The sequence below is a fragment of the Pezoporus flaviventris genome, unplaced genomic scaffold (genome assembly GCF_033815535.1).
Source record: "Pezoporus flaviventris isolate CSIRO_AGI_PZ_B2104156 unplaced genomic scaffold, CSIRO_AGI_Pfla_v1 ptg000002l, whole genome shotgun sequence".
Classification (NCBI taxonomy): Eukaryota; Metazoa; Chordata; class Aves; order Psittaciformes; family Psittacidae; genus Pezoporus; species Pezoporus flaviventris.
In genome coordinates, this window is record NW_026892550.1 from 22,739,716 (window position 1) to 22,765,760 (window position 26,045).

Below are 26,045 nucleotides of genomic sequence, written 5' to 3' on the forward strand. Positions count from 1 at the left end.
TAAGCTGCAGAACACATTGACACTGTACAGCAAAAATAAAAAGCTGTTATGCTTATTTCTCAACTGACAAAGTTTTTAGATACTCCATACATTATCTATAAAAATAAAAGCCACAACAAAAGATTTTCCACCAACTTTTCAGAAAGTCTGATGATAAGAACCTTTTCTATATAGACATGCTGAATATTATTGTGTTTTGCTTCAGCTTTGTAAATTTCCAAGCACAATTAATTAGCAAGAACCAAACAGAATCAAACCTCAGAGGTCTGTATCCTTCTGGTGTAAGAAATTATAATTTCCTAAAATAATTAAGAGCCTCTTATTCTCCAGAAACTGCTATTGCTAGTAAAAGGAACCAAATACCATGAGTTTGAATTAAAACCAAGCCCACAAGCTTGCATTGCTATTGAAACCTAAAGTGTAATTGGGGACCAATAAACACCTGGAATGCAAAAAATTGATAAGATTGTCTTCCTGGAGAATGCACAGCCACATGGAGATGAGAAAGAGAGCACATTAGAGGTAACATTAAGTAGCACAGGCTTCTCTCCTGGAAGGAGGGCTGCAACAGGACCCTAGCAATACAACTAAGAAGGAAGCTGTAGCTCGAAGAAATGCCTGAACTGGGCTCAGAAAAGCAATCATGATTCAAGGAGTCTCCTTTGAAAACTGGATTCTAGAAGAAAACCTAACAGGAAAACTCAAGGTGAGTAACAGTCATAGCTGGGACAGTGTGTTCTGACAAGGGCAGTAAAGACAGGTTAAACAAAGAGGTAATGATCTTAGCCAAGTCCAGTAGCAGCTCTTACTTCAATATATCAGCACATGACCTGGGGGTGTTGGTCAATGAGAAACTTTACATAAGCTGGCAGTGTGTGCTTGCAGCCCAGAAAGCCAACTGCATCCTGGACTGCATCAAAAGGAGCGTGACCAGCACTGGAATGGGTTGCTCAGGGAAACTGTGAATGCTCCATCCCTGGTCGTGTTCAAGGCCACGCTGGACAGAGCCTTGGGTGACATGGTTTAGCGTGAGGTGTCCCTGCCCATGGCAGGGAGGTTGGAACCAGATGATCTTAAGGTCCTTTCCAACCCTAAGCACTCTATGATTCTATGACACAGGATTCCTCTAGAAGGGGGACAAGGCTCAGAGTAATGGTTTTGCAGGCAGCTGATAATTTTCTGTGTGTGAACTACAACTGGAGAACACTGTAATAATGCAAGTGGCCTCCAAATCCAAAAGGGCACACAAGAGAAGACATCAAGGCAAAGACTCAAATTTAGTTTACTCAGATTTCAAAGAAGCTGGTCTGAGAGGATGTAACCTTTTCTGCCTGTAAGACACTTGGGTTAGCATGACATAAGCTCTTATCAGGCCAACAGAACAAGTGTTCTTGCTGCATGGTATATTGCCAAAGATCTTGGTGGAGAAGCACCAATAAAATTTATAAATGCTTCTCAAATTGCAGAAGTAAAGGTTTATTGAGGATACTCCATACAAAACCAGCTAAGTTATGACAAACATTAGCACTGAAGACAGACTGTGGAGAAAATTTACTGTATTATATGGCAACTACTTCACACTTGATAATAATAAAAGTGCTTTAGAAACTGCAACACTTAATTCTGAGATGCGACGGAAGATGGAATAAATAAGGTACTATTCTACGCTACAGTCTAGTCACAGAAACAGATAAGATCCTAACCTTCTTAATTGTATGTATGACTGCATTCATTAACTTCAGTGGGATCACAGAGGCTCTATACCTAATTCAGAATCATACACTTCACAATAATGCTTCTGCTTGTGCCAGAAAAAACATGGAAATTGCATTATAAACTTAGAGTAATAAATCAGAATGTTATTGATTATATTTAAATAATCTTCATTAAAACACTTCTTAAAATGTTTTCTACTGACCTGATCAAATAGATGTTGAAAAATGTTTATCTTCCACATAAGATGTGGATTTCTTAAATAAAGCTGTCCAAGGAAATGATGATAAACAACCTCTGATTGTTCATGTAAGAAGAACTTATTATCAAAACATTTCATGCTATAAAACAAGTCTTGCTTTCAGTGCTGAAATTATTCATATTACGTATGTATATGAGAATTAAGTGAATATTCAGTTCATAAAGACAGCACTAATTTGATCATTCACATCTCACAATCACTTTTTTCCTGATTCAACTATCAAAATGGCGACTATATCCATTAAAAACCATGCCAGTTCCCTGTAATATATCAATTTTAATTTATTTATAGCACAAAATTTGTTAGGCACACACCAAAAAGCCAACCAGTTTAAATATGGCAGTTGAAGTTCAATTTTTAGAAGAAGAATCACCCTTTTCTGTATTGTATTCAACAAGAAAACTATATATTCTTTTTCTTCTGGGTAAATTTAATGCCAGTGTAAACTTAAAACTGTAACTGTCACAGTTTAAAGAAACACTGCCTTAAATAAGTGCCAGAATGAACAAAAGGCTACACTTCAGAACAGAAGCATTTTTGTTTATTCTTTATTTCCTTGGAACAATCGCAAATAAATAAATGCAGGGTAGAGAAACCAGCCTCTACATTGTAAGCATCAGTGGGCATCTCTACCTTGATGAGAGCAGTACAGTGTCAGCAGGTATATACTCTTTGCCTTTTATTATAACTATATCTCCAACATCTACCTGAAAGAAAACTGGGAATTGGTTAATGGTCTCAAACAAAGTATGTTATCCCTTTGTTTTAAGCACAGTAAATATTTACCTGCTGAATTTGCTAGAAAGATTGTTAGAAACACGCACTTAGAAAAGCCTAAAGGTATTAGGTACTCCAGTGACTCAGAGGTCATTGAAACTCTTTGGAGATCTGTTAGGTTTTTTAAACAGTCTTAATCCTGACCTCTATGCAGTTCTTTACATCTGCTACTTACTGCAAAATTCTTTATGGGAAGACTGAAGCTGAGTTAAAGAAGAAATTAATCTCCCCTAAGATCACAGCTCAGTTGCATCACACTACATACCATATCCTTGCTTCTCCAAGGATACAAACCAATTTCAGCTGAACCTGGTCTCCAAATTCCTGTGGGTCAATTTTTATTCAAGTTTTCAGGTATGTAAACTAGTAAAACTAGGGGACTAGGCAGGAATGGTAACATTTAGTCCTTTAAAGTTACCTTTAACAGTCCCTTCTTAGCCACTATGTAACAGTCTTTAAAGTTCTCGGGATTTAAGACAAAGAAGTTCATTGAATACACAAAGTAATTGGTTACTGAAAAGAAGTTCCTGCTTTGGCACACCAACTACTACTATGGGACTGCATAATTTTGCCAAGTTAATCATATTATTTAAGCTATTTTTCAGTGAACTTAAAGTCCACCACTGAACAGCAGTTTTGCCTTACTCATATCATCAAAATTGATTTGACTTAAAAGTACATTTTAAGAGGGAAGTATTAACAAACAAAAAATAAATTACAAAAGACTACACCTTTCCCATCATACCAGTTCTTACTGATGACAATCATTTAGAGAAATAAAGCAAATATTAAATATGCATTATGCTCTAAGTCACCAATACAGACACATACCTTTTCCCAGTGGACAATCTCCCATGCACCATTTCGTAGTACTGAAAAAAATAGGAAATAAAAAAGAAGGATTGTATAACTGGAAAATTCTCTAACTGCAGTATACAGGTATGTGTTAAACTCCATATGATAACCAAACACAGCTCATTTACACAACATTTTACAGCATGCCTTGTTTCTATGAATTCAGGTCAAACATTCCCATTTTACAGAGCATGTTCTGTATATTAGTTTTTGTACCATAGAATCTTACTAAATGTCAATGATGACATCTTACAGGGTTTAAGAATCAATTAAATCTGATATAGATTGTATGATAATGTAGTGTTCTAAAAAATAGATTAGTAATTGGGATAAAAAATGGCAAAGTGAAAAAGCTATGAAGTTATTGTGGGGGAGAAATCAACTAAATTTTTTTTTTCACAGTTCAAATATTGATGATGTTCATTCAAAAAAGATCCATAAAAAGTCACCAGCAGGCTTCTTAGCATTCAGCTGTTTATACTGTTGCTGGCATGTCAGAGAAATTCAGAAACATTACAGTCATCTCCTCCATAAACATATTGGAAATCCCCCAAATCAACTCATGCCATTGAAGATTTAGTATAGATTTTACCTGGCACTAGCAAGTTTTATTGCAAGCATGCTCCACTACTCTAGTTTTAAGTATTACTACCATGATACAAAACCCATGCCTTGTTTGTCAGTTAATTGCCAAGACTGCCTTTTCAGAGAATAATAAAGGTAACTTTTTATGATTAGCCCTAGTTACAAAGCTATTTAAGATTCATAGGCGAACAGAAACTGAAATGAAAAGAAAACGTACTACCATGAATCGATACCCAGATAGATCCAAGAGGTTGTTCTCCTTCACTGTGTCCCCCAGCTTACGAACTGTCAGGATGCTTAAGTACCTGATCAGGATCCAGTTCTTATGCAAGCACTTGCTGATTTCAAAAAAAGTGGATCAAAATGTGGGAATACATACAGAGTTTATATCTACTTCTTCCCTGAGGTTCTGTCCAGACTGAACCCCTCTTCCTGTATCTCAACAGTTCAGTGAGTCATTACCTAACCTGCTTAATAATTCTTTGGGATAAGATAGATTTTCTTACCCTTCCTTCCCCTGTATTTATCAGTGCTGATATGCTCAGGGGAATGGTAAATAGAGCAGTCTCCCTTTCAGACAGTAAGCAAGATCTTTTAATGACTGTCACCAAACAGCTGATCATTATAAAAAATCTGTTTTGACAAACAATTCACCTCCACTGGGAAAACAACAGATCCAGAACGAGGATTGGTTGTAATAGTGTCCTTAAGGAACCCAAGAGGTCTGATAACTGTGTCACCACCTACTTCCATTCATTTTGTGCCAGCAATATTCTTTGTGGGGCCATGGTACCAACCAGATGAAAGAATTGATGAGGATTAAAAATATACCTTACTGCAATCCAGATGACTAAATCTCACAAATAGCTGTAGTAGAATAACTGCCAGTGGAGTTCTGCAGGTCTTATTTATAAGCTGCCAGAGGTGGCCAAGGGCTTCTTACGAAGTGCTGGCTGCAGAAGCACTTGCACTGCTGAAATATACCCTAAGGCTGTTTCATATGCTGCCAAGCTGCCCTAACATAGCATTGCCACTGCAAAGGGAAGGTCCTGTTCTGCCCTCACCCCATGCAAAGGTGTGTGCCCCATTGCTTAATGCATGCTGCCTCTGGCGTTGGACACTTTGATGAGTCAGTTTAACCTACTAAACAGAAGGAAACTGTCAGCTTTTCATTCTGGATTTGTTTCCTGCTGGTTTAGCTGGTTCAAATCAGCTCACAGACAGATGAGTCAGACTTGAAAATATGAGACACCTGAAATCTCAAGAGTGCTCTAACTCTAGCTTGATCGAGTGACTTCTAAGCAAAATTAACATATACTGACATTCAATTAAATCCATTTTTTGTAAGACCCAAAAAAGAAGTGGTGTTGCTATACTCCTTTTATATAACAGTTAGAGAACTTGTGCCATAAAGTCTTCTGCAGCCTGGCTTTCACATTTGTATTTCCCATTTTTAGCTGTCTCTAACTTTCAAAAGCATGCTCCATCTGCCCTACACAAGACAACTTCACCACACTGCAGAAATATACGTTTCATTACATCAGTGTCTGCCAGTGTCCTGCTGTGTATGTATGCAGCCTGAGGTAACAAAAATCATCCCTAATGCAGCCTAATAAATCAAAATCCTCTGCAAAAGGTTTTTATAGTAACTGAAATTTAGAAAGTTAAGTACTTAAGGTTAATGGAGATACAGATGGTCTTTAAGGAATAGACAGATGAAGGGAAACTCATATACAGAATCTATACATGCAACTGTCATTTCATTAATAATTTCATACGTTTAAAAGACAATGGAAGGTGGAGCTGGATATATAATGTACTAAGCACATTTTATGTAATGTTACTTTTCAGGGTTACAGGACTGCTGAATACATGGTGAAAAAAAAAAGGAGTACCATACTGATTAACTTTTTAATTATCGCTTTGACAATGGACTCTATTTGAAAATACATTGAAATATTGCTTTGACAGTATGGTAAGACTGATGCTGTAGTTAAGTGAATCCCACATTAGTTTAAGAAACTTGTTTCTCAGTACTAGCAATATTTATGCATCCTCATTACATTTCAACTTCCAAGATGCTCTTTTGCATGCATGAACATTCAGGAATTTTACGAACAGTCACCAAAGAGCCTAATGAGAGGCAACCAAGGAGAAGAGGCAGGAAAGACATTAAAATAAGACTTTTATTGATTTTAAACTCTGTACACTCTGAACAAAATATAGAAAAAAACAAAAGGCACTCCGAGATTCACTGCTACCTAAAACCGCTGGTTGCAATCTCAAAAGCTATTAACATTTGATGAAAGAATTTTAGATGTCTAAATAAAGGTTTCCTTTGTTTTTTATGTATAGATAAGAGGTTATCAATTTCTCCAAGCCTGTTCTCTTGAGATTTCTATTCCCAGTGGTTTCAGTCAATAGATTGTCTCATTGTCTTTTTCAGTTACATGCTCAGTAGTTTCATAACTTATCTTCCTCCTCCATCCTCCATAAATTTTACAGTAAACTTCAAAACTTATGCACAATTTAGTTGGGCTTTAGAATTTATGTTTTTAAATCAGAGACATTTCCAGTAGTTGGCAGTGTTAAACATTTCTGATTTAGTCAATGACTGCATCCCTCCCTAAAAACCTAGAGGTTACGTTTCTTTCTTATTTATGTAAGATCCCATGTAAGATTCTCCTCTTTGTGGTATTTTTCATACCTGCTGCAATCAAATTCACATGACTGTTATTCCTCCTCCTGTTTATAAAACCAGGACCAGCTCTACTAAGAGATGGTTGCCTCAGAACAAGTAACATGAAAATCTGAAAAGCAGCAAAGGAGGAACTTAAACTTAGACTTCCACACAAGAAACATGTTTAGGACATATTTCTCTCACTTTCTGAGCTAAAATAATCTTCTAAATTAATAGTTGTTCTCTATTTGAAAAAAGTAAATAAACACATTCCAAAGTTTTGGGTTAGGTACACTGCCATCTCATAATCTCTAATAAAACCATTATATTGATTTCATATTAAAAACCAAAACAACAAAAAACCCAAACCCCCTCTACTCATCTTTATCCACAGTTTCAAAGCAACATAGAAAGATAGTTCCATTTTATAACTTTCCCTTCCAATTGCAGAGTTTTGCAAAATTGAACTGTTCAAGATTTGATGGTCAAAAAAACCCAGTATGATTTGTGTACTCAGCAATGCATAGATTTTTCATCATAATCTAGGGCTACTAAATACAGTGGTGATTATGACCTTTTAACAGCTACAGCATCACCTATGTTAAATGAGTAAATGTTAAAGTTTCTTAGGAACCTCATAAAAATTTGGAACATATTCCATTTGGTGGGGCTAATGTGACTGCAAATTGTCATTGCAACTGTTCAGATTTAAACTTTTGAAGTAATGTGCATAAGCAATTTCCCACTCAATCACCTGTCAGCAGTTCAGATTACACTACCATCATTTGCAAAAAATTCAAAAAACAACACCTCCCCAACCCACAACTATTAACTGGCTTCAAAAAATTTCCTACCTTGAGTTTGTTTCTTGTTCACTGCATTATCAGCTTTATGCCTTTTCTAAATTAAAAATGCACAGTGGTTAAAGACTTCTATTGACATCATAAAGCTTTCACACTTAAGATAAAAATCACATGCAATACCCCTCCCACTCATCAATTCAATAAACTGACTTAAACATTTTAAAGATTTAAAGTCATGAGTACTTGCATAATTATGATCATTAGGAAAGTCACATACAATTCCAGGCTAATTGTATTTTATTTGAATGTCCTCCCATGTGGGCAACTGCTATCTAAGCAAGCTCCTTATATAAGAAACAGTGTACTTGTGTACCATAACTTTGCCCTTTCCTGGGAGGTGATTCTACCTGAGCAAAGATTGTGGAACCATTCTTCGTACTAGTGTCTCTAAGTAACAAAAAGCTTAGGAGACTACTAGTTTAAACACAGTATTTAACGGTAATGAACTCAGTTCTTTCTGAACAAGAACATAATTTGAAAAATTAATTTAAATAAAATTAACTGTTTCAGGTAAGCTTTTTGAATAGAGCTGCATAAATTCAATGCCTTTGAAATACAAAGAAAAATCAGAAGCAACCTTGTAAACTGAAGGAAAATAAGTCAAGCTACTCAACAGATTTATTTCAAATAAAATGCCAGTACGACTGAGCTAGCAGCTCTTAAAAGGCCAACTTATCACTTTTCAAAGACTAAGTTAAGGTATTATTTTTTACAAGATTTTCATAGATAATCAGCAGATTCGCCTTTCAAAAAGATGGCTGATTCTACAGATAAATAATCTTTGATCAATGGAAAGGCACATAACTTTATCAAAGCAGGTGTTTCTTGGCCCATGAAGAGAGTCTCCTCCAGGTTAAAACAGGTAAATGTTTAATGTCAGTTTCTTTCTGAGCTATGATGGGTGAAAATCATTGGAAACAGCTGATAATCTAGCACTGCATGTCACAAATTTTGCTAGCACTTCTGAAGCATATATGAAAAACACATTCTGTTCATGAATAACGTCTTCTGCATCTTGGGATTTCATTCCAGAAAAAGAAGCATTTGGTTCTTAAGCCAAAAGTGTTATTTCAGTAAGTATATTTATTGATATCAACCTGTAAAGTTCCTATCCAAAAGCCAATTAATCTTGCTTTAGTAAAGAAGATAATCTTGGGTATCTCTCTGTGTAAAGAGACTAAGACATAACAAAAATTAAAGGTTGAGGGAAAACACACTCAATATTTTAGTATGTAGCAAGTGTTCAGCTTTCACAGGAAAAAAAGTGCAGGTGTCAAACATTCCTGCATGATATAACCAGCAGGCAACATTAAATTTCATACCTGTTTGACTACAAAACCAAAGCAAATCATTTTTATTTGGACTACAGTCCAAAAAACTCAGCTGTGTGGTAAATTCATGAACTTACATCACACACATACACACACACACACGCGTGTGCACACAGAGCCCTTAAACTAGCACCTAAATTCTCCCAATCAGCTCCTTCATCTCTTTCCTTTCAATTAAGCGCAGCAGGAATCAACTACATACTGAAACAATGTAAACTTAACAGAAAAAAAACCAGTATTTAAAATGCTTTTAGGCATCCCAGTAGTATTTAGTAATGAGAATTTTACTGGTTTAGCTGACACATGCAAAAAACACTAAACCTCTTCCCTGTCTTCCGCCCCACTCCAAACTCCACACTTCCAAGTTGCAAAGAGCAAATGGTAGAAACAAATGGCAGAAAAGCAAAGTGGATGAAGAAATTTTTAAAAAAGGACACTTTGTGCAGTTAGCAGCAGCCTCAGTTTTATATTTGCCTAGACACTGACAGATGGTGCAAGTCTAAAGCATTAACAGCAGAATGGTTAAAAATATCTGAAAGAACATGAACTGATTTTATGGCTTTTTTAAAAGTGATTTTGTTTACATAAAGAGAAAGCAACAAAGACATTTAAGGAGAAGCTGACTATTGGGCAGCAAATACTACAAATGCAACACAGAATAAAAACATTTATTTGAAATACTGTTGCCTCTTGCAGGACCACTCAACTCTGTGGCCCAGGAGTTCACACAACCCTCAGGACAAGGTATCTTGCCTGCCATACATTCACAGAGGTAACTGAGAAGACTGAGATCACTGTATCAGCAAGAAGGCAGCATGTAACAAGCTGCCCTCCACTTCAGAGCTTATTTGTGGCTCACCACTCTTCCTCTTAATCATGTTTCTGCACCTACATTGTAATTCTGCTCAAACACAATAAAAATGATGTTCCCAGGAGCAGAGAAAGACTCTACTACTTGCAACCCTTTACAATAATCAAGGGAACAGTGAAGGGAGAAAAAAAAAGCACCAAACAAAAAATTAAAAAAAAAGAAAAGTATTTAAAGGTTATTTGGTTTTAAATAAGATTCCACCCAAGATGAATTCAGTAGCTTTCAATCTTCTTTTAGCAGAGCCATTGTTTGAGAAAACTAGCAATGTTCTGGTCTTGACTGGGTTCTGTGGAGTCTTTCCAGTTCACACTTTGAAAATATGCTTCATTATCAAGAACTGTTGACTAGAAACAATCTATATAATAAACACAACAGTCTCTGTTTTGCCATGTTACCGTCACATGTATATCTAGTTAACACACTTTCAAATTTTAACACCATGTTCTAAAGATTTCATCTCAAGTAGCTTCAGAAGCTTTCAAAAGCATCTGTAAGGCAAGAATGGCCCAACACCAGATTATTCAACAAAATTTTTGTAATATAATCTATGAAAAATTTGAAAGGTATTTTCAAAATATTGGTATTAAATACTTACAATATCCTCTATTATCTCCTTCACTGCAGCTACAGCTAAAATAAATAAGAGAGGGACCAATGTTGTGTAACGGCCTGTTGGTGACACATCTGGTATTTGCTATTAAAAAAAAAAAAAAAAAGAGAAAATTTGTTTGCGTTGCTGGTTGAAAATATATTTTTAACACAAGAATCAGTACTTTATGTGCAAATACAGACAAGGCAAGGCAACTGGATTCACTTTTTACACATGTTGCTGATTATTTCCAAGTGAGGATTATTGTCTTCAATTTAAAAGCAGCTGATACAATAGAACAATATTTGCATTTCAAATAGCATACTATTCAGCAGTTGCTTTCAGAGGTTTTGGTGGCTGCAGAATATTCCTCTTCCTCTTCTGTATTTCAAATTAAATTAAAATATATACTTATAAAACAATTTTTTTCAGCTTAGATTTTTGTTAGAATGGACACAAGTATAAGGTAGTTTTACTTTAAGCCTTACAGTTTTAAAATATTTTGTATCATACTAGTTATTAATTGACAAAGAGCTGCTTTCTGCCAGACTGTTGTAAGAAACCCATTTTTGCTAAGCAGGTATTGGCAAATGATGCAAGTGAATGCGTATGTAAATGCTGAGAAAATGCAGCTACTCATGTGATACACATGGATGCTTATCCATAATTATACTGACTAGAGTTCTTAAATGGCGACATTGCCAGGTGAGAGGATTGCTGCCTTAACAGATTCATAATAGGAAATGCATCCAATTTGACTACAATGAGACCTTTGGAAGCAGAGTATGCTAATAAGTGGTGCCTCAATGTGGTTAGAAGACATCCTCATAAAACGTTCTGAAAAACATCCACTGTTACTTATGATTTATATAATTTCTTTTTGCTACCACCACACTCTGCTTCTGAAAGAGAAAAGGATGTTATGCACACATATACATCCTGTGTTTCCTGGAGTAAGACCAATATAGATCTCTATTTTCCAGGTTACTCTAGACTGCATTTTTCAAGCGATTAAATGGAAACCAGGCAGAAAGTTATTGTTGTGCAAATGTCTACGTGTTGGCTACAAGGGAAAGGGACGTATCACTTCTTCAGCTATTCCTACCCTTTTATTCCTCCACATGTATGCCTGAATTCCCCCATTCCAATTACAAATTATTTTCCAGGCAAAGTATGAAAGCAAAAGGGGCATCCGCCTTGTACCCTCATTTCATTACCTCATGTTCCTTACTCCTGTTCAGTCTTACTGATAGCCTGACAGATGGTGGGCTTGTAAATCCTAACATTCCACTTCCTCCACCTCAAACACCTACCTGCCAGCCTTTCACCCAATCATGCCAAGCCTTAAACAGCTTCTGAAAGCTCACATTCCGAATCATGAGCTTGATGTGCCCGGTGGCACCACAAGAAACACTGCTGAACCACTGGATTAGCCTGAGATGTCCCATGTGGTCAAAAGAATGTTTAAAAGCCACAGATTTGCAGGCAGACAACATAGTGAAACTACGAACTTCAGATTTTTTTTCCCCTGTGGAAAACAGTGCAAGTTATCTGTGCAGATGTATCCTAAGCAACTGCTCCGAGCACTTACAGTAGGAACTAAGAAACATAAGTACAGAGGAATCAACTTTTACTTACTAAAACATCTGAAGCGAGGGAAGAAAAAGCACACAGGGCAGTACATATGCCATGATACTAGTAATTTTTGTTTGGTATGTCAATTCCTAACACGATGATCTCCACAAGAGAAAAATCAGCACATTCTAAAAAATGCACTATAAACTGCACAGAAAATGTGTTTTAATCAAATATGACTGTAATACAGAACTAGCCAATGGTAATTATCACTGCATCTGCCCACAGTTCAATCAATTACTGCATTCACAGAATAGCACAACCCACCCCAATCTGCTTTATCAACCTGAACTACTGCAAAATGAAAAACTCTGATAGATCTGCAAAAGTTATGTACTACTTCAAAAAACTTTCAGTAAGTTGGATCAGGGATAGCCCATTTTTACAAACATACTAGCTACAATGAAGGTACAGAAAAAGACTGCGTACTTTTTTCCTAATGAGCACATCTAACCAGCTGGCATATGGGAAGTAGCTGCTATAGTACTGGACTCCACTGCTGTTTTCTTCATCTAGGCTCAACTTCAATCTTTATCAGCTTCACTCTAAGAACAAATATTCACTTCTCCTCAGCTGCAACTCCTGCCTCTCAAAACAGACTACAGGATTAAAGTTCATTAAGTTCAGTTTTTTAGGGGGTACTTTCTATTATGAGAGTTGCCAACCAGAGGTAACATTTTTTCTGTGTATGCAAGGTATTATTAAATGGGATTTTCCTGTCACAACAGTCTTTTTTACCTAAAAGTATTTCAGCTATACTTAACCTGTTTTACAGAAAAATCTTTGTGTGTATTTTGTTATCTCCAAGAAGCAAAAAAGCCCCACAAACCCAAACATTCATTAAAGATATTTCTGCACAATACAGCATACAATACAGAATACTGAGAGGCTAACAAGCTCAGAAAAAACGGTACACCAACCTCAGTATCTCTGCAAAAACGTTGTCTATGGTGTAAATACTCCCTTAAAAAGTTTCAAACATTAGTATCTAATTGTTTATCTTACCTGTAGTAATGCAATAAAAAGAAAAAATGCATTAGCAGCTCTTCTGAACTGGGAATAAAGGAACCTTGGCAAGAATGTGATTATGTTGTACTTTGCAGTGCTGAAAGAAAGAGAAAAAACCCACTCTGTTATTACACTACAAAAAATTCTCCAAGTTTATGCTTTTCCTCGCAGTTAGGCAAACTTCCAAATAAAACTATCTATCTCTTGTGATTTCTGTGCTACCAAGCAGATTTGTTTTGGCCAAAACAGAAACTGAAAGACTTCTACAGAGATGGTCCTGCAGGCATCCATGACATGTCTAACACAGAGAACTGCCTGCCACCCACAGCTTCCACGTTGAGGTAGGAAGTTCCCTCATCACCTCTGCCTGCTCTGTGGAAAGCAGTTGAGCTCTGCTGCCATGCAGTTATAGGCAATGAGGAGAGGAAAAAAATAAAGAGAAGGTAGTGGGCAAGCAGTTACACCAACACCAAGGAGCAGGTAGGGCAGGCTCTCCAGCCCAGACAAGTACCCTGCCCTGGAAGCCATGGCATACACTGGACAGGTAACTCTGCACAATGCCTCCAGTTCAAACAAAACTAATGACGAAAAAGGTATAACAAGCATAATGAGGAGGGTGCTAAATCAGGTCTGAGCAGCTGTGGAGTTTCCGCGCTGGGTATGATTTCACATGACTCAACGCAAAAAAAAACTAACAACAGGATCAACTGAATTGAAACAGCGTGTTTAAGAAATAATTAAAATTATGAAAATCTGTTAAAAGATAAAAACCTTCACTGAATGAAAAGTTCATTTTTTTTTATTTTAAACTCCAAAATACTTGATAGTAAGTATAGTTTTGCTAGTTTGGAAGAACATAATGCATCTTATCCCAGCATAATAATCTCTGCTAAACCATCATCACAAAATGTTTGAGCTCCCAGTTCGTCAGCCCTATATTTGTTTAAGAACAGACCACTACCACCTAGGGTCCTAAAACAATAATACTGAAAATAATCATGTCAGAAACTTACAAGCAAAAGACTTGTAAGAATATTTTAACCCCTTTTAAAGTTAGTAATATTTTCTTTGACTTTGCATAGGACAGTCAATTTAAAAGGGGGTGTGAATGTATCCTGCAGAAAAGCTCAGCACTGTCAAGAAACAAAGCAAAAAAGTGAAAAAGTTTTGTACACAAACAAAAAGCATTATAAAGCTTCTCAAGTCCATGGAAAAGCCTCATTATTTTTAATGTGTATAAAATTTCTGCATACTATCAAAGGTATCTCCAGAAAACACATGTACTTAGGACAGAGGTATCTTTGCCACTTATTTACTTTGAATTTCAACAACAGAACTGAGGGCATTACCAGATTTAAACATGTTACTTATGAGTATTCAGTACATGACTTGAAATTCAACAAAAGAAAAAAACAAAACAACACCTCAACATAAATTATCAGCAGAGTCCTAAAGCCTGAACTTGAAACTCAAACCCAGTTTTACTGTAACTAGCTGACTGAAAAAGACAAGAGTTTCCAGAACACAAACCATGCCATGCTCAAGTGAAGTACATCTGCATTGGCATCCAGTTACCAGAAATACATTCAAAGATGAACTCAGCTGAAAGCTGAAGAAGAAATCCATGCTCTACGGACAAGCTGACGGTGCAGCTGTAAAGCATCCGTACGTTCCTCACCCTGTTCTTAAAAATTTGGAAGGTCAGGTTTGCAATTGCAACAGTTCCGCTGCTCTCATTTCACTACATTCCCCCTTCCAGAGTCTGAGACTTCGTTTTTGTTACACAACATGCAATGTTATGAAATTAAATATGTACTAAAAAACCACTAGTTAATACCTGACGTGATTACTGCAGAATTTGGTTAGCTGGGGCTGATTGATGAATATAGTTCTCAGTTCCTCTTGATCAGCTAGAGAAGTTTTCTCTGAAACATCATCTGTCTTCTCATAGCCTGAAAAACACAACATGATTTTTCATATAAATAGATTTGTATATGCACATACACAAGACTCAAGGCACTTCATGACAAAAAAGGACATCTATTGTGAATGTGAACTCAATGCATTAGCATTTATCACAACTAATGACCCATTAAAAAAAGTTATATAGTCAAGGTGCTTTGTAAAGCTATAATACTGAATAATAATTGTAAAATTCACTGATCACATCAGATCACATGGACTTCTGTATTCCCAGGTTAATTGTTCCCTATCCTGATCTTCCTCCACCAAGGTACATCCTTCTTGCTTCATCATTTCAAACTGGTATAAGGAACCTGTGGTTTCTGAAGACTGATCTTATCAGCAGACACTAAAGTGGAGAAGGCACTATGTACAACATCCTTTCCTGTGTCCTTTGCTCCAGGTTGCCTGCCCTATTCAGCAGGTAGGGCCACATGTCTTCTTCCTACTGTTACATCTGAAGGAGAATAAGAAGAGCTTCTACAGGCACCTCACCAAATTAAATGCCAGGAAGGCTTTGGCTTTGTCAGACAAGTCCATTCCTCTATACTCTTCTCTAGCCACCCATCCCTGCTTTTTCCTCTCTTATGTGCCCTTTTTACACTTGAGTTTCGTCAGGGACTCCTTGCTAACTGGCACAGTCTCACTGCCACCTTGGCTTGATTTCCTGCTCATTGTGATGGGCCAGTCTTGAGTTGGAAGGACACGATCCTTGGAAACTAAGACCACTAATCATCCGTTGGTTAATGGGATACCTTCCCTTCATCTGCTACAAATTTTCTGCATGGAACTAGCCATATTATTCCTAGAGAAGCAACATCAGTATATTCTTCATTTTGTGTGTACTCAACTTGAAATGGTATTATTAGACTTACTGATATTCTCAGCACCTGCCTTCACCAGCCAGTGAAACATGTGCTTTGTGTACATTCTTCTATAAACAATAAGGAACCTTGTACTAATCTGCATCACGACTTCCATCAGTAAAAGGGGATACCAATGTATTCTTTTCTCTCAAGACTTTTCACTAAGTCAACCACTCAGCCACTACACTGATGACCAACAGGTATAAGCAGTCCATTCAGCCTGGAGCTTGTAAACACAGGCATAGAAAATCAATCACCAAGAAGTTGTAAAATGATAGCAATAAATCTCTGTGTGTATAGCTGCTTGTTAAATAAGCACTCTTCATTCTGCATGCCAAATGAGAAACATACATAGAAGAAAATTATGTTGTAATCATAGAACAGAATCACAGAATAGTCAGGGTTGAAAAGGGCCTTAGGACCATCAAGTTCCAACTCCCCCTGCCATGGGCAGGCACACCATGTACTAAACCATGTCACCCAAGGCTCTGTCCAACCTGGCCTTGAACACCGCCAGGGATGGAGCCTTCACAACTTCCTTGGGCAACACATTCCAGTGCCTCACCACCCTCACAGTAAAGAACTTCTTCCTTATATCTAATCTAAACTTACCCTGTTTTAAGTTTGAACCCATTAACCCTTGTCCTGTCACTACAGTCCTTAATGAAGGTTCCCAGCACCCTTACAGGCCCCAAATGCAACTGAATACATGAGAATGTATATGCATGTCAAGGATAATTAAAACTGTAGATGAAAACTTAAAGCTTATTTCTAGCATTTTTTATAAATCCTTACAAACAGGTTATGCAAAATCCAAGTCATCCTCCAGACCACTGGCTTTCTACATAGCCTCTTACCCATTATATCCAAAACACACATTTCAGATGCAACCTTGCAAGGTCAAGTCTCCACGCATTGTGAAAGACTCAGCAGAAATTTGTGATTTCATGCTATTTGCCATTCAGAATTCACAGATTCTATTACGACACATGACATCCCTCTATTACATTCATCCACTGTGATGTCTCTATTTCTTTCCTTCCAAATCCCCCAATGTAAGGCACACATTCAACACCCTTCTATTCAAATTTCGGTATGTATTTCAAGGAGTTTGGAAGTTTCAGAGGAAGGGCAGCCAGTTTAACAGACTGGGCCCACCTCAACCATCATACAACCATCACGACAACCATCATACAACTGGCTATGTATGACCTCCAGCACACAATTTCATAAACATATATCCCTATAACAGAACTGTATATAGGTACATCTTTAAGATTAGGTTTCAGTCAAGCTGCAGGTGGACAATCAGTTACATGTTTATACCTGATGAGCCCAAATCCATCGCATGGCAAGTGCATCTTCATTCCAGGTATAGGACATTTACTGTCCAGTTGCTCAATGAAGAAGTAAAACCAAAATATGGCTCCTATGAGAGCACACGGTTAGAAAAGTTGGAAACTACTGTGTCAAAACACCAACCTAGCCTGACTAAGTTCAGGAAATACAGAAATATTTTACACATCTGCGGAATGTACTAGTTTAAAGCATTCATTTAAATTAAAACTTACAGCAGAATAACACTTGAATACTGTGATAGAGTTAAAGCAAATGTTATCAGGCATTAAACACTACATATTACCTGTTTGTTAGACTGATAAACTACAGGTATTATTTTGATGTATCAGCATTCCAGCATTCATTTGTTCTCCTCTAATCAAAAAGACAGCAAAAAAGTGCTGAGGAGATTTATAAACGTTCACTGTCTCGCTTCTTACTACCTTGAATTCACTTCTCTTAATTTCCACACACAAAAAAACCTAAAACAAAAAAACAATCCCCCCACCGACCCCCCCCCCAAAAAAAAAACACCACAAAAAACAAAAAAAAAAACAAATCCAATATTGATCTTAGGAGTTAAGTTCCGTAGCCTTCTACACTCCACAGCTTCAGTAAAACCATCTCTCCTGCCCTAGAAGCATTATACTACTACTCTGAAAGCTTTAAAGGTTACACATCACTTCCCTGTGTAAACTTTAGAATACATTCACTAGAGTTTGCAGACTTGACTGATACACAAAGTTCAGTATCAAGGAGATACAATTTTTCTTTCCTGTTTGTGTGTTTGTCTACATGTGTATACACATACACAAAAATATCTAAACCTTACGCATTTTGTCTCAAACCTGACCTTAAAGAGCTACCTTTCTATGAAATTTTAAAAAACAAACAAACTATAAGATAGAGCTTAACTGCTGACTAACATAAGAAAAAGTCTCACATATCAGTGCAGGAAGTCTACATAAAAATTCACCACTTTGCAAAAAAAGAAGCTACCAACTGCTTTATTTCTTCCTCTGGAAGTGAGGACCCACTAGCATCAAGCCAATTTGTATGAACTCAGCCTTCTAATCAAATAAGCAGAAGCTGGCCTGTTGTAAGAATCTTGTCCACAAGTAACCACAGTAACAAATAAAAGCATACCCATGCTTAAGAATGGAAGGGAAATCATCTCTTGATCTAGTAGCTACATTTTTGATAAAGATGTGTTTGAAAAGGATGCATTTAACACATAACAAGAAATAAAAAGTGTTGTTTGCTTCTGTAATCTATTAGAAGGTTCCAAGACAACAGAAGAGTGTTGGCTCAAACATTCAGAAAGTTGTCAAAGAAAAAAAAAATATACCTGAAGTACAGAATCTAGACAGGAAGAATAAAAATCCCTCAATGCATGCACAAACAATAGCAAAGAATCAGCTGTTACAAAACACTTGTTAGGAGAAAGTCAGTGTGAAGAATAAAAGTAAGAAAATAAGATGGAGCCATCATTCTATTTTTTTTTTCCAAGTGTACTTATTGCTGTGTAACAGGTATTAAACTAATGTCCACCTAAGCTGCTTCTTGTTTGTTCACTGCACTTAACATTTTTCCAGGGCTTAAAATTAAGAGCAGCATCACTCTTCTTGGCCTAAAGGCCACAGTTTAAGGTTACAAAAAATTATTAAGCACCTCTTAATTTTGAAGTCTCACATCTAGCAAACAGCAGTTATCATATTTCAGACGGGAACTGTGATGCTGTAAGACCTCCCATTCAGAATGAAGAACAAGTATATTGTGTGATCTTGTGAGACCTCACTTGGCAGTACTGTGTGCAGTTCTGGTGTCCTCAACACAAAAAGGACATGGAACTGTTGGAACAAGTCCAGAGGAGGGCTATGAGGATGATCAGGGGACTGGAGCACCTCCCGTATGAAGACAGACTGAGAAAGGTGGGGCAGTTCAGCCTGGAGAAGAGAAGGCTGTGTGGAGACCTCATAGCAGCCTTCCAGTATCTGAACAGGGGCTACAGGGATGCTGGGAATGGACTACTCATTAGGGAACGTAGTGATAGGACAAGGGGTAACGGGTTCAAACTTAAGTAGGGGAAGTTTAGATTGGATATAAGGAGGAAGTTCTTTACTGTAAGGGTGGTGAGGCACTGGAATGCGTTGCCCAAGGAAACTGTGAATGCCCCATCCCTGGCGGTGTTCAAGGCCAGGTTGGACAGAGCCTTGGGTGACACAGTTTAGTGGGAGGTGTCCCTGCCCATGGCAGGGGGGGTGGAACTTGATGGTCCTAAGGCCCTTTTCAACCCTAACTGTTCTATGATTCTATTATATGATATTCCAAGACTTCTCTTCCTCTGCTGTGGAGTGCAACATTGCCTATATTTAATTATAGCTGAGCTGATATTTAACCACAGCTGAATTATCAAGCAGATTCTATGACATACATTCATACATGCCCCCACTGATGGAAAAGCATCTGACTTGAAAATAGTTGTAAGTCAGCACTTTAAACAGAATTATAAGAAATGTTAACACATCACATTAAAAGTTTATTATGCAGAAATGACAAGTTTCAGAACTGATTTCCTCTTAACATTCAGAATCCCACTTTCTAATAATATAGTTTGATTATTTTATAATTTTGTCGCTACAGGGCCAAACCCAACTAAAAATATGCTTTGATATCAGAGGAATGCAACTATTACTCTCATCAGAAAGTTCATTTGCAAAGCTGTTCCATAAACTAGAATCACTGTACATAATTTTTTGTTCTGCACTCTGAAAGTTATTTGCTAGTGGAACACAGAATCTTATTGTCCTTATCCATAAGATACAAGATAAGAACAAAACACCACAAATTTCATTCAAAGTCACTCAATAACTGAGGTTTTGGTTCAGGATTTCTTTTAATCTCTTCAAAATTAAAGAATGGAAGCAAATTTTATGCAAGAGTGGGAAAAGTCAAGAAAACATTGAAAACAGAATTGCTGTGAATTCTGAGAATATGGAGACTGGGTAGTTACTTCCCAGGGTACAAGCTGTACCTGAAAAAATGTGTTTTGCACAGAATACATATTTTCAGTTTTGCCAGTAAAAATAACTTTCAACAATAACAAAGCCCAAATAAATAAGCAGCCAATGAAGCAAAGCCCCCAAGTAATCAATTTGAGCTTTCTTCAACAAGAGAACCCACCAAAGACTGTATTTTCCTTCTAGTAAATTTCCAAGAAGCAGCTTTGTTTGCAGAAACTGTTCCTAAACCAGTTTTGACTAAAAAGTAACAACAATAAATTCTAAAGAGTAACATTATCCAAATATTTTCCACATATCCAACTTTTCCTTTAGGTAACGTAGTTTAACGGCTCCAAAGAAAGAGAAGAGACTGCTTTCATTCCTTAAAGCAGTCTCACTTTCATTGTAAGAAATGGATAAAGATACATACTGATAAACTGCAATACAGAAAGAAAGGGAATGAAACAAAACACTCAACTCAGAATTATTTTGATTCACTTCCCTTAATAATAATTATTTTTTTTTTAATTCTTAAAGCACAGCATTCAAAAGCTTTAAAAGCTGGTGCTGTAGCCAACAACCTCTTACATGAGTAAGTGTTGTGGTTTAACCTGACGGGCAGCTAGTCACCACACAGCCATTTGCTCACTTCCCATCTCTGCTCCCAGGTGCGATGGGGGAGAAAATTGGAAAAGAGGTGGAACTTGTGGGTTGAGATAAAGACAGTTTAGCAGAGCAGAAAAAGAAGGAAAAATAATAATAACAAAATAAACGACTATACAAAACAAATGATGCACAATTGCTCACCACCCACTGACCAATGCCCAGCCACCCACCAGTCAACTCCCCCCCAGTTTTGTTGTTCAGCTTCTTGTGCACCCCTAACCTACTTGCTGGCATAGCAGTATGAGAAGTGGAAAAGTCCTTGACTCCATTCCAGCAGTGCTCAGCAACAACTAAAGCATCAGTGTGTTATCAACATTATTCTCATCCTAAATCCAAAACACTGACTTGTACCAGCTACTAGGAAGAAAATTAACTCTATCCCAGCCAAAACCAGAACTGTAAGTCTGCTAGCTCATATTCCTGAAGAATGCAGCACAGTTTGAAGAGGGAATCAGTATGAAAAGAAGGTACCTTTATTCGTTGTAATGCTGTTAATGACCTTCAATGACAGAACACGCACTGGGAACCTGACCAATCAGTCTGTTCTGAGGAGTCAGAGCACAAAAGGGAACTGGAATGACCTGCTTGAACTTGCTGGTACTGCTGAGATGGCCAAGCTTGCACTAGAACTAGACCATGTGTTTTTCCCACTGCGAACCACTGTGAGTCTGCAAAACAGACTTGGCAGAAATAAAAACAGTCACAAGTGACTGTGAGCATTACATCTGGTAAAATGCTACATAATTCTACAGTCCATGAGTAGAAACACCAAAGGACATATTAGGCATTAAAAAAAACAGATGATCTGCCAAAGACTATCTGATGACTGCTACAGAATTTTAAAACTCTTTCCCTCTTCCTGTGAAAGTCATCTCATCTTGCACAAGTTCAGCTTCACCTAGTTTTCATACAGGCATTTACCTCCACTAATATGAAGAACAAGTTATTGTCTACTTTTGTTGGTAGTCAGCACCACAGCACCCTGAAATCTCTTATCCCTTCTTGATGACCTAATAGAATTAACTGAACTCCATCAACACATGGAAGAAAACCATTAATGCTTCAATCTTCAGACAACACCGTAAGAACTACCACAATTCCACTCTCCTAAACCCTCTTAAAAGAAATTAAATGCTTTGAATGATTCTATTTCATATTATTTAATAGATGCATATATCAACTGTGCAGCTACATATAGCTAAAATAACCATAGTTAATTACTGTATTTAATGAAGCTAGATGTCAGCTACACAACTCAAAGATTCCCCATCTGTTTTGCAACTGCAGAATACATGACACCAATGTGAGTACCACAGCACCAAGTTTCTGAAGCCCAGGTATAGTTTTAAATTAAAGTTACTGGTGGTGAAAAAGCATGTAGTAATAGCCTAATTTTTTTTTTTTAGGAGGGCCACATCTTTCACACCTTGAGCCAGACTTTATTGATACACATACCACTTCAGAACCGTGGCATTTCCTAAGCTTATGATGAACTGCAGGGTGTTCTTTGCAACAGGGGTGGTAGGCACAAGAAGATCTATTTAAAAAAGGCTGTAAGTGTTTCTGGTTATTCTTCATTTGCCATGAAGAGCACAAGAACCTGAACATGTTGTCTTACAGATGTTAAAACACATACAATTTTTATTTTGTAATAATTTACTACCTTTAGCATCAATTCTGTGCAACTGTCAACCAATTCTTGGGAATACATATGTGCATCATTTTGACAGTTCTGACTTGCTTTATTTCATCTGAGCACAACAGCCGATCTTCTCTAATAACAGTATTACTATCTCTTCACAGAGAGCTTAGTTCAGAGATGATGTCAAGACAGTCCAGCCTGATAAGGTACCTCATGATCCATGGAAAAGATGTCTGAAGCAGAAAATAGATACTGCAGTTGACAAGAGAGAGAAAAAAAAAAAAGAGGTTTTAATTCCAAAGACACATTACAAAAACTCTAGATTAAGGGAAGTAATATTAAGTTTGTCTATCAGATCCCCACAAGTCTTAAAGTACTCAAAGGAATGGGTCCATGCTGTAACAGCATTCACGGAAGCTGCTGTATGTGATTACAGAATTACCAGTAACTTCCAAAGAACATAGAGGGACCATGCCAGTAACAACTCTGCACTGCAGGTCCGACTTCAGTGGAGGTCTCTGAAGGCAGCCTTATCATCATGTTGCACAGTGCTTATTACATGCTTATCAAAGAGACTTGTGTGATGGGCAGAGCTAGAGTTTAAAAGTCCCTTTATGTCACTGTTAAATGCTAGGGATGAGACCCACACTGCAGAACTCTGGAGTTCTCTTTTTTTAGAGAGTAGTAACACTTACTTATAAAGAACTGTTTAGAAACACCAGCTATATATAGTGTGGACTACCTAGACTTGGAAGCCATTTATCTCAAAAAGAAAAAAAAGGAATTAAAAGACTCATCAATACTCATCAACAACGGCTTCACTGTGAATGAACTGAGCATAAATAGATTTAACTGAATATGAATAAAACCAACTAGTGTAGCATTAAGAAAATGGTAAAAGTTTCTAAATGATTTTTCTTAGAGTAGTATAGTGTGAGTCAATAACTCCACTGTTATGACGAAAAATAATCATGTCATTTTCCAAAAGTTATGTTTCTTAAAATGTTTCACATCTACTTTCAGTCTTAAAGTATTTTTGAGAAGCCTCTTAAACCCTGTATTCAGCTGTTTTACCGTCATCCAGCCTATTCAAATAAGACAGACTAAATAAGACAGACTTCTCCCCAACCCCCCAGCTTTTACTGCATCTCCACATCTCAGACAGACGTTTACCTTTAGGAAACACCACATTTGTTCATTTAATAATCATCAAGATTCTTTTAATTAGATCACTTTAAAGAGAGCATCAATGGCGCCAATTTATTTGTGCTAAGCTTGCAATGAAACCCAACTGTCTGGAAAAAGACTAACTGGAAAAGAACTGAAATTAAGCTCTGAAAATTTGGACATTTAACTAGCCCCATTATAAGCATCTACTAATCACTGTGGGTGGAGCAGCACAGCTGCTTTGGTTGTAACAGCATTTCAAAAGTGCTCCTAGATGGAGGTAGCTTCTTCTTTTCTAATAAAGATGCATTCTTCTATTTCTTGGCCAGCTAATATTACCTAGGTAGAGCCAGACCTCCTACAAACCTTGGAAGGCTTGTAACACAAAAGAACCTCAAGATAACAGCCTACTTCCAATCTACGTTTCTTCACGCTCTTCCTAGCACAAGTACATAAATAAACGTCCTTTGTTTGGAAGAAGGAAGAAAGGTACAACGAGAAAGTTTCTATCTCCCTATATAGCTAAACAAAGCCAGAAAAGAACCAACCTGACGTAATGGTTTCAAGTGCAAAAACTTTCAGACAAAGGGATAAAACCTGCCTACCTGCCCCGAGAAGTATGCGTCACCACAGTGACACTGCCATCGTTGCCTACAGCCACTGAAAATTATAACCTGCCCCAACAGACTACTGCTCTGCTTTCACGGTCTTCAGCTTTTACTTTCACATGCAATACATTTTATTTTAGTACCATTTCACTGCAGTGATTCTTTTCACAAGGCAGCCCTTGACACACTGTTATCTGAAGGCTTAAGCAATCCTAACCCCTTAGGTTAGGTATAAAAAAGCAGCAAGGTCTGAAGCTTTCAGGCACGCTCCCTGTACCAGAAACGCTTATTTCTGATGATCAGCGTGCACGTACACATTACATATAAAAGAGATGTGTCAGCTTATTCCTAGGACGAATATCCCTGGACACATATACCCGGTCACGAGCCACTGCCGCCTCCCGCCTCGCCTCTTGGGGCCGGCAGACCGTGTAGCCAGACACACCGGTAGGAAGAAAACAACGGCTCGCCCCTTAATGTTGCCACCGCCGACGCGCAAACCGCTGCCCAGGGACTCGCCACCCCAGCAGACAACGGGCAGCCATGCACACACGACCGCCTAAGAACCACCAGCACCACCACCGCTCCCTCCCCACCGGTGGGGTCGATACCCGGTCGCGGTAAGCGCCCGCCGCCGTAGCATGAGGGGTCATAGCACGACCGGAGGCCGCGGTGTAAGGCGGGCGGAGTTGCAGCACCGGCTCCCGCCGCCTCGCCTTCCCGCCATCCGCTCCCGGCCAGACGGCGCACACCTCGCCTCGGAGGGTCGCGGAGCGCCGGGCAGGCTCCTCCGTGCCTCCCTGTGGGCGGGGAGCGGCGGGCACCAAGCAGCACTTACCCTCTGCGCGGGAGCGGATGTCGGACACCGTTTTCTGCACCGCCGGCATCGCCGCCGGGCGGGGAGTTGTGGCGCGGCCGCCCGCACCTCCTGCACCTGCCGCACGCCAGAGAGCGCCCCGCGCTGCGGAGGGGCCCGAGACGAGGGCGGAGGGGCCCGGGACGAGGGCGGCGGGTCCCGGGAGCGGCGGATCTTCCAGCAGCGAGAGGCGAAGATCCGCGCCCCAGCTGCGCCTCCCTCCGCTGGCGGCGCCGCTCCTCAGTGACAGCTGCGTCGCCAGCCCTCCGCGCCCGCCTGCCCCCTCCGGAACCTACCAACTCCGCCCCCCACACGCTTCCTCGTCCCTTCACCATCTCCCGTGCGCACTGGCTCGGCCTTGTGGGGCCGTTGCGCCGAACCGGGCACCGGCACTGCGAGCGGTTTATGTCCCGTTCCAGAGCGAGTAAGGGGTATCCGATGTGCCCCTCACCCCGTGTCGCGGGGGAAATGGAACGTGCCGAGCACAGAGCCACTGCCCGGCGCTAGGAGACGGCGGGGGCCGCTTCGAGAAGGCACGGCTGCCGACTCCGGCAGAGCTCGGCCTCGGCGGGGCGGGAAGCGGTGGGGCGCCGGGCGGGGCGAGGTGGGCTGGTAGGGGCGGCGATGCTTGTCAGGGCGGCTGGGGCAGACAGCGGCCGGGTTGGGGAGGTCGCAGAAGGGAGGGGAGCGGCGAGCAGCAGGCTGGGCCGGGGAGTGTGCAGAGCTGCCCAGCCTTGTAATCTGCGGGGCGGACTCCTCCGTTCTTTGA

General features: G+C 38.9%; 1 protein-coding gene across 6 annotated transcripts in view; it reads right to left on the minus strand.

Annotated features, from left to right (window-relative positions):
• The window catches only part of ATP8A1 (ATPase phospholipid transporting 8A1), a 114,127-nt gene extending 88,747 nt beyond the window's left edge, over window positions 1–25,380 (minus strand). For 2 of the 6 annotated variants that reach the window (XM_061471703.1, XM_061471696.1), the window contains exons 1-7: window positions 25,259–25,380; window positions 15,007–15,121; window positions 13,167–13,266; window positions 10,533–10,631; window positions 7,727–7,772; window positions 3,584–3,624; window positions 2,609–2,682 (exon numbers count right to left, since the gene is read on the minus strand). In XM_061471703.1, the coding sequence (XP_061327687.1) occupies window positions 2,609–2,682; window positions 3,584–3,624; window positions 7,727–7,772; window positions 10,533–10,631; window positions 13,167–13,266; window positions 15,007–15,121; window positions 25,259–25,307 (524 nt within the window). In that variant the 5' untranslated portion in view covers window positions 25,308–25,380. Of the gene's footprint in view, window positions 1–2,608; window positions 2,683–3,583; window positions 3,625–7,726; window positions 7,773–10,532; window positions 10,632–13,166; window positions 13,267–15,006; window positions 15,122–24,734; window positions 25,133–25,258 lie in introns of those variants that run through there. The other 4 variants (XM_061471686.1, XM_061471709.1, XM_061471720.1 and 1 more) reach the window with 4 other exon arrangements.
• Between the last annotated feature and the right edge of the window lie 665 nt (window positions 25,381–26,045).